Source organism: Lepidochelys kempii, chromosome 2 (assembly GCF_965140265.1).
Source record: "Lepidochelys kempii isolate rLepKem1 chromosome 2, rLepKem1.hap2, whole genome shotgun sequence".
In the NCBI taxonomy this organism is placed as follows: Eukaryota; Metazoa; Chordata; order Testudines; family Cheloniidae; genus Lepidochelys; species Lepidochelys kempii.
The window spans coordinates 217,610,476-217,624,006 of NC_133257.1; the positions used below are offsets into that span (position 1 = coordinate 217,610,476).

Consider the following 13,531-nt stretch of genomic DNA (forward strand, 5'->3'; position numbering starts at 1 on the left):
ACCTCCTAAGCTTATCTTTACCAGCTTAGGTCAAAACTTCCCCAAGGTACAAAATATTACACCCGTTATCCTTGGACTGGCCGCTACCACCACCAAACTAATACTGGTTACTGGGGAAGAGCTGTTTGGACGCGTCCTTCCTCCCAAAATACTTCCCAAAACCTTGCACCCCACTTCCTGGACAAGGTTTGGTAAAAAGCCTCACCAATTTGCCTAGGTGACTACAGACCCAGACCCTTGGATCTTAAGAACAATGAACAATCCTCCCAACACTTGCACCCCCCCCTTTCCTGGGAAATGTTGGATAAAAAGCCTCACCAATTTGCATAGGTGACCACAGACCCAAACCCTTGGATCTGAGAACAATGAAAAAGCATTCAGTGTTTTACAAGAAGACTTTTAATAAAAAATAGAAGTAAATAGAAATAAAGAAATCCCCCCTGTAAAATCAGGATGGTAGATATCTTACAGGGTAATTAGATTCAAAAACATAGAGAACCCCTCTAGGCAAAACCTTAAGTTACAAAAAAGATACACAGACAGAAATAGTTATTCTATTCAGCACAATTCTTTTCTCAGCCATTTAAAGAAATCATAATCTAACACATACCTAGCTAGATTACTTACTAAAAGTTCTAAGACTCCATTCCTGTTCTGTCCCCGGCCAAGACGACTACAGACAGACACAGACCCTTTGTTTCTCTCCCTCCTCCCAGCTTTTGAAAGTATCTTGTCTCCTCATTGGTCATTTTGGTCAGGTGCCAGTGAGGTTACCTTTAGCTTCTTAACCCTTTACAGGTGAGAGGAGCTTTCCCCTGGCCAGGAGGGATTTCAAAGGGGTTTACCCTTCCCTTTATATTTATGACAGTCCTGCAATGAGCTGTGCATTGGCAGATCCCCTACACTAGCATAGAGGACCTCTGAAGTCATGCAGGATCAGGACCTTAGTATACATTATTTGGGGTTATTATTTATTAAAGCAATTCCAAAACTAAAATTTCTAATACAATATATGGTATCCAATGTGGTCTATCTAATAAATAAAATTATATAATTTTTTAAAAAATAAAACTAACTACATATTTATGAGCGCTTGTAAAGGTTTCCAAAGGTTGATAATACTCTCTAAGACAAATATACATTAGAACATTTCTAAATGCAGGTTTTCAAATATGTATATGTAGATAGCAGGCCGTCTGTACATTAATTGTAATAAAAAAGAAATAACTTTCACATACATTCCTCTAGTAACAGAACATTAATCCCTTACATTTTCAAATAGGAAAGTATAAATTTTAGACATTGATTTGTGACCCAAATGCCTTTAGTTTTCTACATTGAAAATGATCACAAAAACTTCAGAAGTCACAAAAATTCATAATTTAAACTATAACCTTTGCCCTTTGATCATTTAAACCCTTGGTTCTTTTACATAACAATCCAAATGCATAAGATTTCTAGGAAGCTTTGGGGTTTGATGGTTTCCCTGCTACCAGTGGACATCATGCTGGGAAAGCCTGATTTCCTGTTGCAGATTCTGAATTTTAACAAGAGAGAAGGGGGAGTGCAAAGAAGCCCTTTCCAGCCTCCCTCCCCAGTCCTGGAGATGGTCCCTCAGATAGATTAGAGTAGCCTTGGAGATGCTTTAAATCAGGGATCAGCAACCTTTGGCGGCCAGCACATCCCTCAGCCTGCACCGCTTCCCGCAGCCCCAATTGGTCTGGCACGGTGAACTGCAGCCAGTAGGAGCTGTGATCGGCCAAACCTGCAGACACTGCAGGTAAACAAACCATCCCGGCCTTCTAGCAGCTTTCCCTGACGGGCCGCATGCCAAAGGCTGCCGATCCCTGCTCTAAATTATATCACCGGCTAGTAACCCCAGGGATTATTCCAGCATCTGGAGGCTGCCACAGCATAGAAACACATTTATTCCAGCCCTTTTTCTCCCTGACACTTCGCCTATGCTGGGTGCCAGAATCATAGCGTAAGAACATAGATTTTTGCCAGCAGAGGATTCTCCAACTCAGGGGAACGCCTCATGGACCAGATTCACTGCATCTAATTGGATGCACCATTTGGGCACCCTGATTTGAAAAGATTCATGACAAAATTTCAAATCACTTCACCTCCCTATCCCACAGTTTCATCCTCTGTAAAGTGGGGATAACTGTACTGCCCCTCCTAAAGTACTTTCAGATCTATGCACGAAAAGTGCTGTATTAGTGAATTGTTATTTATTTGCAATGTAATAAACCGGGGCAGGGGCGTGTGTGTGTGGGGGGGGGTCCATACATACATACGTACATTAAGCACTTACCTGATTCCCTCATGAGTCATTTATATGCCAGCCAGCCATTGTAGGGATGGAAATTATCAGACTTGTACAAATTATAGATTAGGTGTGCTTTCAGCAGCAATGTGCTGATTGCCTCTCCCAACCTAGCACTGTCCTGTGGGTGCTCCACAAACAAATTTACTATCCACTTAAATGGGATTCCCACACAGAGAGCACTTTCTGCTCCATTACCCTATTGAAATTTGGTACCTTTTCAGCACTCAAGATCACATTTATTCAAAACATATTAATATATAAAATGTATATTAATGTAAAATGAATTAAACCAATAATTTGCAATATTAACTTCAGTATTGATCCATTTATTATACAACCATGTTTCAGCAGGCACATGTTCTGTACAAGATGTTCCCTAACATGGATCATTATTACCTTGCATTTATTGTTAATGTGGTGCCAATATTTTCAGTAAATTTAGTCATAAATGTCCTATGTGTGAATATAAGCATTGTTTTTTCAACCAACCTAGTGCTATGTATCTAACCTTTATTGTTCTGTACATTATTGTGTCCTGGTGCAAAAGAACATTGGTAAAATTACCCAAATTCATCCCTGGAATAATTCCATTAAAGCCAATGGTGTTACACCTGAGATGAAACTAGTCTAACATTTAAATATGGTATTTTCTCACTCTCTTGTTTGAGACAATTCTTTGGAATCTATATCATGAAAACTATTTCTGTTTTTTTAAATTCCATCTATCTCCAAAGCCACACAAGTTTGTGATTTTAGAGTGTTTTTTTTTCTACTGCAATATTTTTTTTTAAATGTGTAAAGACTTCGATGAACTTTGCCAACAGATGCAAGTAAAACACATAGGTCAAATTTGCCACCATTCTAAAGTGTCCTTTGACTTCATGATCCAAAACACACTCAAAAGCAGTTCTGCTCAGCGGTTCACATAAATATGATTGGTTGGTATTCACCAGCAATCCATTTATAAAATTGTATGTTACTTCAGAGTGAAAGCAGAAAAGTGCAGTTCAGCAAATAGGCTACAGTACATTACTAAGTTATTGGTTTTTGCAGCTCATGGTTCTTTTGCACTGGGGATTTTCAGTTCTATAAACAACCCTCTTTTAATCCAGTAGGGGAAAACAAAGGAGCTTATTTAAAGGATGTAGACATATTTTACAGTCAAACTTATTTTAAGAGATAGGAATGAATGCCTAGCAGTTATTGTTTGCATAATTTGGTTTTGGAACTGTTTTATAGTTTCTTTTTTACATGGCTCATTTGTTGGTGCTAAAACCACCCATCAGAACAAGAAGTGGACAAGCAGGCTTTTACAAAAAGAAAAGCTCTGTCTTGAAATTATTTTGGAGGTCGGTAGAGTAAAAGGTAGAATTATAAATCAACAGAATAAGGCTTTGGAACCCACAGAAGATCACAGTACTAGTGTGCAACAATAATATTCCATCTGTTCTCAGGGAATTTCGTACCTTGCAGGGTGAATTCCGTGCAGGGAGGGGGAGACTCCTTCCTGCATAAGAAGTGGCTGTGAAGTCCACAGAACTGTATTTAGTAAGCATAAATAATGAGGGGATAGATTTACATTATATATAAGAATAGTATTGTGCTAAAACTCATGCTTCAAGATGTAAGATGATTACTGGAGGGGTGGGATCTGGAAGGAGCCTTCATCTTGTAGAGGATGGATCAAGCATGATGAAAAACTAACTCCCCCTACCCCCCCCCATCATACAAACAGAAAATGAATATAAGACAAAGGAATACTTCCCCCCCACACCATGAAATATAATTGTGATGTTGCACTCCATGTGTTTTATTGAAATATGTTTATAAATGTGAGTATGATATAACTGGAATATGCTTCATGCAAAAGGTCTCTTGTCAGGTATCACAACAAAGCTTATAATCTACTGAGTATGTTCACCCTATTTGTATGAATGTATCATTCTTGTATCTAAAACTACAAATATGAAGTATTACTCGGAGGTCCTACTGTAACTATGCAAAGTGTGGGCCATTAATAGTGGCTTGGGATCTCGATGGCTCCCATTAACCGGAACAATTATTTGTAAATGGCTCCGTTTACTTGTAAGCCTTTCTGTATACGTGGGTGCCAGCCAGTGAGTAATGAAGTCTCACAGGACATGTGAACATGTCACATCATACTGAAATCCATCTTAAACCTGGTGCTTTTCCATTTAGAAGGAAGGGTGGGAACCCAGAGAGAGACAAAGGATTCCCACCTGGTGCCAAAGATATAAAAGGGGGTGGAACAAAAGGGGGTTGCCAGTGGTGAGAAATCCCCTAGTTACCACCTGAGCTGGAACTAACAAGAACTGTACCGGGGAAAGGATTGGGCCCCAACTAAAGGAGAAGTCTAGTCTGTGAAAGAAGCTTATTGGAATGTCTCTGAGGGTGAGATTTACCTGTATTCAGTTTCTTAAATGTATTAGGCTTAGACTTGCGTTTTTTGTTGTTGTTTTTTTCTTGGTAACGTACTTTGTTCTGTCTATTATGACTTGAAACCACTTAAATCCTACTTTTTATACTTAATAAAATCACTTTTGTTTATTAATTAACCCAGAGTAAGTGATTAATACCTGGGGGAGCAAACAGCTGTGCATATCTCTCTATCAGTGTTATGGGGGGCAGACAATTTATGAGTTTACCCTGTATAAACTTTATACAGAGTAAAATGTATTTGTTTGGGGTTTGGATCCCGTTGGGAATTGAGTGTCTGGGTGCTGGAGATAAGTGACTTGCTGAGCAGTTTTTGGTTAAAGTCTGCAGCTTTGGGGGCATGGACCAGACCTGGGTCTGTGTTGTAGCAGACTAGCATGTCTGCCTCAACAAGGTAGGGTTCTGGAGTCCCAAGCTAACAGGGAAAATGGGCTTAGAGGTAGTTTCAGCACATCAGGTAACAGTCCCAAGGGGGTCTCTGTGACCGAACCCATCGCAATAATGTTTTCTGGATAAAACTCTGAGAGGAATCACAAATCTGAACTTATCAAGGAAAACCTCAGCTCTGGGGTGTTCTGTCTTCATGATGGTCTGGAAGCCACCTTTTGTCTAGGTGTGCTTTCAGCCAGTAGTCACATTATAATACAATGACACAGCAGTCATTTCAGCCTCGTTTAATAATATTTAAACCATTGGACATTCCTTTAGCATAAAAAGGATTCATGGACTTCCAGAATGTCAAGTAGTGTTGCCAGTTTAATGATTTTAGCATGTGTTTTGTGATATTTGGTGTTTTTCTTTAAAGCCCTTGTTCCTGGAGAATCTCTCTGGGTGTTTTAGTTGATCACAGGATGACTATGAGCCACCAACATGATGTGTCCTTGAAAAAGGCTAATGCAGCCCTAGGATGCATCAGGCAAGGTATTTCCAATAGAGACAGGGAAGTATTAGTATTGTTATACAAGGTACTGGTCAGATCTCACCTGGAAAACTGTGTGCAATTCTGATCTCCATTGTTTAAGAAAGATGAATTCAAACTGGAACAGGTTCAGAGAAGGGCTACTAGGATGATCTGAAGAATGGAAAACCTACCTTATAGGATGAGACTCAAGGAGCTTGGCCTGTTTAGCCTAACCAAAAGAAGACTGAGGGGATATGATTGCACTCTATAAATAAATCAGAGGGATAAATACTAGGGCAGGAGCGGAGTTATTTAAGTTAAGCACCAATGTGGACACAAGAACAAATGGATATAAACTGGCCATCAACAAGTTTATTTTTTAAATTAGATGAAGCTTTCTAACCATCAGAGGAGTGAAGTTCTGGGACAGCCCTTCCAAGGGCCACAGTGGGGGGCAAAGAAACCTAAGTGGCTTCAAGACTGAGCTTGATAAGTTTATGGAGGGGATAGTATGATGGGACTGCCTACAATGGCATGTGGCCAGTCTGCGACTGCTAGCAAATATCTCCAATGGCCTGTGATGGTACAGTAGATGGTGGGGCTGCGGGGGTGCTCTGAGATACTACAGATAATTCTTCTCCGGTGTCTGCCTGGATGGTCTTGCCCACATGCTCTGGGTCTAACTGATCGCCATATTTGTGTTTGGCGGGAAATTTTCCCCAGTTCAGATTTGCAGAGACCCTGGGTTTTTTTCGTCTTCCTCTGCAGCATAGAGCACGAGTCACTTGCAGGTTTAAACTAGTGTAAATGGTGGATTCTCTGTAACTTGTAGTCTTTAAATCATGATTTGAGGGCTTCAGTAACTCAGCCAGAGGTTATGGGTCTGTTACAGGAGTGGGTGAGGGAGGTCCTGTGGCCTGCAATGTGCAGGAGGTCAGACTCAATGATCATAATGGTGTATGAGCCAGTAATTTTAAAAAATATTAATAAAAATACTATATATTGAGCTCTCATGGTTGTAGAGTAAAGCTTATAAATGTGAATTTTAAAGGCTTATAAACCGGAGACCCAAATTTATTATTTTTAAAATCTCATGATTTGGAGGGCCTGATTCATTATTTTCGTTCATATGATTCTTCTCTCTCCTCTTCCATTGAGATTTTGTATTTTTCTTCCCCTTCAGACATAATTAAGGCCTAAGATTGATAGGTAGATAAACACAAGTGAAAAGTCACCATTTTCACTAAGAAAATTAGTGAAACTTCTTGTGGTGGATATTTACAGATTTAGGAAGTTTTGAGGGCAGTTGACCTCAGATACAATTCATTTGCAAAAAATTACATTTTTTCCTTAGCCAAATTAATACATTCTCATGAAAGCCTGCAGAAATACTGGCCCATGCAGTTGAATATTTAGGAGATGAAATTTACAAGGGTCTCCCTCCTGCAAACGTTGTGCAGTGCTTCACTTGAAGTATGTGAGTAGTCCATTTGGTTCTCACCCACTTGATGAAGTTAAAACTTTCAAATATTCATTTTTAAAAGGAAGCCATTTTCAATTTTATAACTCCCCCCCCACCCCAAAAAACCCCCCACACAGAACTAATACATTTTCCATTTGTCTTCTATGCGTAGAACTTTTAAAAATAGACAAGGTATTCTGTGTTGTTTTTTGTTTGTTTTAATATTCTTTTATTCTAACTCTTTTTGTGCCATCTTTTATCCGACAGCAGATTTTATGGCTGTGTTAAAACCATTGACATCATAGCAGTGCTAGAAGGTGCAGCTAAAATTGTGGAGTTAGTTCATACTGTTCCACAGATAAATGCAGAGCCCATTTATCACCTTCCAATACAGCATTTTTACCATTTTTTCACATTAACATTACTGCAGTTTGCGTTTAATGACCTAACTACAATTTTTAGCATTTAGATTAGTATGAACATGAGATTTATGTGGGACAGCAATGCTCAGCTGTCAGGAACAATTTTTAGATATGGTGCACTCTCTCTTGAATACTTCATTATTTCAAGGCTCAAATGAATGCCAAAATAGTGACCCTTCATCTGGAGTTTAGTGACAAAGATCTGATCTTTAAAAGAGTTTCTCTTAATTGGACACACATGGTAAATACAAGGTGCAGTGATGTGATAAGACAGGAGTTTCCAGTCTGCAAGTTGAATGAGTTAGCTTTATGTTCAGTTGTGATTATATTACTGTCCTTGCTTTAGTTGGTGATTATAAGCAGGTTTTTATTCTTTTCCTTTAGACTTGGTTGGTGTTCTTAAATAGAACTCCATGCAATTTTCTGAGGAAATGCAATTGCTTTGTGCTCAATGTAAATATATTTAGAATACAATGAATACAATGATGATTATGTCATTTGTGGAAGGCTGGTTAGAGATAAACTAGGGTAATCTTACTGAAATGGAAACGGAAATGTATTTGTACTTAAAACATACATTTATTTTTCTGGGTAACTTGCTAAACCTTGGAAACCCTAATTCAAACGTAATCTGCAGAAAACAGTACAGGAGTTTGCATGTGCTGAATCTGTCTGCCAGCTGGCATTGCTATCATATATGTAATGCTCAGGTTTTAATATCCATAAGCAAACTATTCAACTACAGTGCCTCTTCTGCAGTGTACTGTAATCAAGTGTCTGTTCAAAAGTACACTAGCAAGGGCTACGGAGACTAAGTGCCATATCTTACCATAAAGTCTGCTCCCAAAACTCCCACTGAAGTTAATGTTAGAATCACAGGCAACATTCCCAATGGAAGTTTTTGAAGTCTGTGGGACTCTCCAAACTCCTGCCAGCCACTAAATGAAAAAAAAATATTTAAAATTATTTCACTGTCACAAGGGCTCAACCTTGCAAATCCTACAATTTTACTCATGGAAATAGTCCCATTATGATCAGTGGGGTCATTCAGATAAATAAAGATTGCATTGTCTGGCCTCCATTGTGTGTGTGTGGACACTGGAACTTCTCTGTCAAAGAAAGGACTTTTTAGATAGTCACCTGATTTTATAAGGTTTGTGTTTAGTGGTGGATATTTGTACTATGGAGAAATTGTGATTGTAATTTTGCTACACAGCCTGTCTTTCTCCTCTTCCACAGTGGAGTGAAACAAAAATTAAAAACAGCGTTTTACTGAGTACATAGGAGAACTTATGAGAACATAAGTAAATGCACACTAAGGTCAGTATTTTTTTCAGCTTTTCAACAGAAAGTTAGCTGGATTATATTTTCTTTCTTTGCTCTCCAACGTAGAGTAAATGGGCATGAATGATTTAATAGAGAACACTAAATTCAGCACAGGTTTATTTTTTAGTTGTAATATAATCTTGTGCATCTTTCATACTTTGTTTTAGAAAGACACCTATGCAAAAGGTCTGACTTTCATTTTGTGACTATAACAATAAAGTCATAGCTGAGAATTTACATACCTGAATATCATAACATTTCACCCTTAGTTCAGATTTGCAATTTTGGCAGACAGAAGTGGCATCTTTTCACTTTTGATCAATTTGTCAGAACTCAGGAAAATAACAGGCGGTAGCTTTCATAATAAACACAGTGACAGTCCTCCCCTTATGTAACTTGTGGATTTTTGTGAATTTGCCCTGTTGAATATTGTGCCTGTTTTTAAAACCACAGAAACTGTTTACATTGTGAACTTTAAAATCCATGACAATTCTAATGGTTTTGTTATTAGTCTAAACAAGTATGCCCACTGCAGACCTACTGTCTCTGTTTCGTCACTTATTTCTATTGTTCTGTAAATTGCCAGGAACTGGTAAGACGTCATCTCTGAATATATATTTCACTAGGACTCTTCATGAGTTACTCAGAACAAAGGCTTACTTATTCTGCTTCCTTTATTTTTTTAGTAGTTTGGGGAGGATTTAAAAGTTGGCAAAATAGGTCTCACATCACCTGCAATGACCACTGTTTTTCAGATTTTTTTTTTATATTATTCTCTTTATTTGACACAATTTAGAAAAACGAGAGCTATGTAGCATGTGACTATGAAGTTGGTTGCATTGGAAAAGCTAGACAGAAAACCAAAATCTGATCTCCAGAAGAGTTTGCCTGTAGGTTGGAGCTGAGATTGTTTACACATACTGTGGGGAAGCTTTTCTCCTGTTTAGCTGGCAAAGCAAATTTTTACAAATAAATTGTATAATGTCTCAATCCTGATGTGATCAATCCCTGATGAACTCCAAGAGCAGAAATATTTTAATTATTCAACATGAAAAGAAAACTATGTAGTAAAATCCATTTATAATCACAAAAAGACCAGAAAACAGAGGGATAGTCCCTCTCTTGTTCTATTATATAGGCTCTCTAAGATTGTACTCTATAATAGGTGAAAATCAATAACTTTTCTTTCCTACAGATCATACGAAGACCCTGCTTTGTAGGGCTATTGGGAAAGAATATGCTCTTGATTCTTGTGCTTTCTCGCTGTATCTTGAGTTTAATAATGAAGCAGCAATTAAATGTAAAATATTACAGTGGCTTTCATCTTGTTTCCTAGGTCCATGGGGAAGATGTATGGGAGATGAATGTGGTCCAGGTGGTATCCAAACACGGGCAGTATGGTGTGCTCATGTGGAAGGATGGACAACACTGCCCACAAATTGTAAACAGACAGAGAGGCCTGAGAACCAACAGAACTGTTTCAGGGTTTGTGACTGGCACAAAGAACTGTATGATTGGCAGTTGGGCAATTGGAATCAGTGCCAGCCAGTTATTTCAAGGAATCTTGAAAAACCAGTGGAATGCATCAAAGGAGAAGAAGGAATCCAGATGAGAGACGTAACTTGTGTCCAAAAATCAAATGGGGTTTCTGCTGAGGATGTCATATGCGAGTACTTTGAGCCAAAGCCACGCCTGGAACAGGCATGCCTCATCCCTTGCCGTCAGGACTGTATTGTGGCAGAGTTCTCCCCCTGGTCAGAATGTTCCAAGACCTGTGGCAACGGGCTTCAGCATCGAACTCGTCACATTGTTGCTCCACCTCAGTTTGGTGGCTCTGCCTGCCCTAACCTGACTGAATTTCAGATCTGTCACTCTGTCCCATGTACTACTGAAGAAAGCATGCATAGCCTGAATGTGGGGCCCTGGAGTACATGCTCAGTGCCCCACTCAAGACATATAAGGCAAGCAAGGAAACGAGGGAAGAACAAAGAAAAGGAGAAGGACAGAGAAAAAGGAGTTCGGGATCCTGAAGCTCGGGAGCTTATTAAGAAAAAGAGGAATCGAAATAGGCAGAACAGACAAGAGAACAAATATTGGGACATACAGATTGGGTATCAGACCCGGCAGGTTACATGTACTCACAAAAATGGAAAAACTGCTGCATTGAGGTAATCACTGTTTATTAACTTGAACATCTGTGTGTCTGTCTGGACTGTGTGTAGTTGGAACTTTAAGAAAAGAATGAAGAATCTCCTAATAATTGTACTGTTGTATACGCTTTTATATCAGCATAACGCAATCTATTTCTAACTCTACCTTACTCTGTGAAGTTTAAGATTTTTCCATAATACATTTGAAAAAACATAGCACAAGTGGTGTTGATCATACTAAATATCACTTAAACATGCCCTATTAAGCATTATACACCATCTAGCCTTTGTTTGTCTAAATATATATCCCAGAAGGCTCACTGAAAGCCTGAGGTTGCTCATCAAATGTGCATTCTGTTTCTCTGGCATTTTGGCACATTTTTCCTCCATAACAAGTGAAGCATGGTTGAGACAGGTGATGTCTGCATTATTGTATTTAAAGCTTTGTGTGTACACAGTAATAGGGCTGGGGTGTGAGTGTCTAATAGATGCCAGAAAAAGAACCTATAACAAGTCAACATATATTTATTCCAGAATTTTTTGTTTTTGAAATGCAAATGAGTGAAGTACTGTTTCCCCTTTACATAATCGGTTTCTGTTACTGATTTTGTGTCCTATGGCTAAGCTCCTGAAAAAGATACTTCTCGCAAAAATGTGTATTTTATTTCCAAATATTTTAATTCTCTCTTTCCTCCTTTTGCACCTTTCTTCTATATTTCTGGGCACAAAAACTATGCATTTTAATGTAGTCAAATGTAAAGATATGTATCTAGGAGCAAACAATATGGGTCACACTTACAGGATGGGGATGGAAGCAGTGACCCTAAAAAAGATGTTCAGGTTTTGCTGAATAATCAGCTGAACATGAGTTTCGGGTTCAGTGCTGTGGCCAACAGGACTAATGAAATCTTTGGATGTATAAAGAGGGGAATATCAGCTGGGAGTTGGGAGGCTCTGTTACCATCTCTGCATTTGACACTGGTGCAACTGCTATTGGATTACTGTTTTTGTTCTGGTGTTCACAATTCAAGAAGGATGTTGATAAATTGGGAGACTGAGAAGGGTCATGAGAATGACTAAAGGATTAGAAAACATCCCGTATAGTGATAGATTCCAGGAGCTCAATCTATTTATCTTAACAGAGAAGGTTATGGGTTGCTTCATCACAGTTTGTAAGCACTTACATGGGGAATAAACGTTCTAAAATAGCCTCTTCAATCTAGCAGACAAAGGTTTAATGAAATCCAGTGGCTGGAAGTTGAAGCTAGACAAATTCAGACTTGAAATAAGGTACGCATTTTTAACAGTGAGGATAATTAACCATTGGAACAACTTATCAAAAGTTGTGGTGGATTCTCCACCACTGTCAATTCTTAAATCAAGATTGGATGTTTTTTCTAAAAGTTATACTCTAGTTCAAAGAGGAATTAATTCAGGGAAGTCCTATGACCTATGATATACAGGGGGTCAGACTAGATGATCACAATTGTCCCTTCTGGCCTTATAATCTATGAATCTATCCTCTTTCTTTTTCTGTGACACTCTCTCCTCCAATGTTACATTCCTTTCTCTCTTCAAGATCTTCACTCTGATTCTTTTCCCCCCTAGATTTTGACCATTCCTTCTTATCCCCGTATTTCCTTCCATTCTGTTCTACCTCCTGGGCCTCCCTCTCCAACTGGTACTTTCCCTTCCCAAGTCCCTCAGCATGTTTTCCTTCATTTTAATTCTTCTCCCTTCCCTCCATGATCTCTTCTATTTTTTGCCTTCTGTCATATGATCCTCCCCACTTTCTTCCCTCAAGTATAGCAGGTGATTAACTAATATGACTCCCACTGTTATATGAATGACCCTGCTATCTGAATTAACTTGTCACCCACTGCCATTAGATTAACTTGTACTGTGGATATTTCATTTGAATTTTCACTTTGTCATTTAACTCTTCATTCAGTTTTTAAAAGTGTAATTAGTTCAACCATTCCCTCAGGGCAGCATTTAATACCACCCTTCCAATTATGTAAGGTTTTCAGACATACAGCACAAAAGTTAAAAAAATATTTTAAATCAATTCTTTATTACATTATATCTATGTCTAGTTACAAGAACCCTCCCAAATATCAGTTACAATAATAAGGTCCATCATTCCTATTACTACTACTTAGTATTACATAACAGTTTTCATTTGCGGATCATAGTGCTACCTAAAAGTGGTTACGTTTCATTATCCCTAATTTACAGAAGAGGGGAAAAAACAAAACTGAAGGCCCCTTGGGTGTTCTGCTTGAGAAGACATCTAAGGCCTGATTCTCAGGTATACTTATCAGCTGCAGTTCCCCACCTGTTTTGAACTGGGCATCCAAAAAGGAGATAACCAAATTTGAAGGACACTTAGAAATTTTATCACAAGTGTCTTACTGAAAGTGAGTCAAGAGTAGAGCTGACAATATAATTCAGGTCTCTGGACTCCCAGACTAGTGGCCT

General features: G+C 38.6%; 1 protein-coding gene across 9 annotated transcripts in view; it reads left to right on the forward strand.

Annotated features, from left to right (window-relative positions):
- The window catches only part of THSD7A (thrombospondin type 1 domain containing 7A), a 634,694-nt gene that overhangs the window by 314,522 nt on the left and 306,641 nt on the right, over positions 1-13,531 (forward strand). For all 9 annotated transcript variants that reach the window (XM_073333830.1, XM_073333827.1, XM_073333831.1 and 6 more), the window contains one exon: positions 10,237-11,068. In XM_073333830.1, the coding sequence (XP_073189931.1) occupies positions 10,237-11,068 (832 nt within the window). The remainder of the gene's footprint in view (positions 1-10,236; positions 11,069-13,531) is intronic.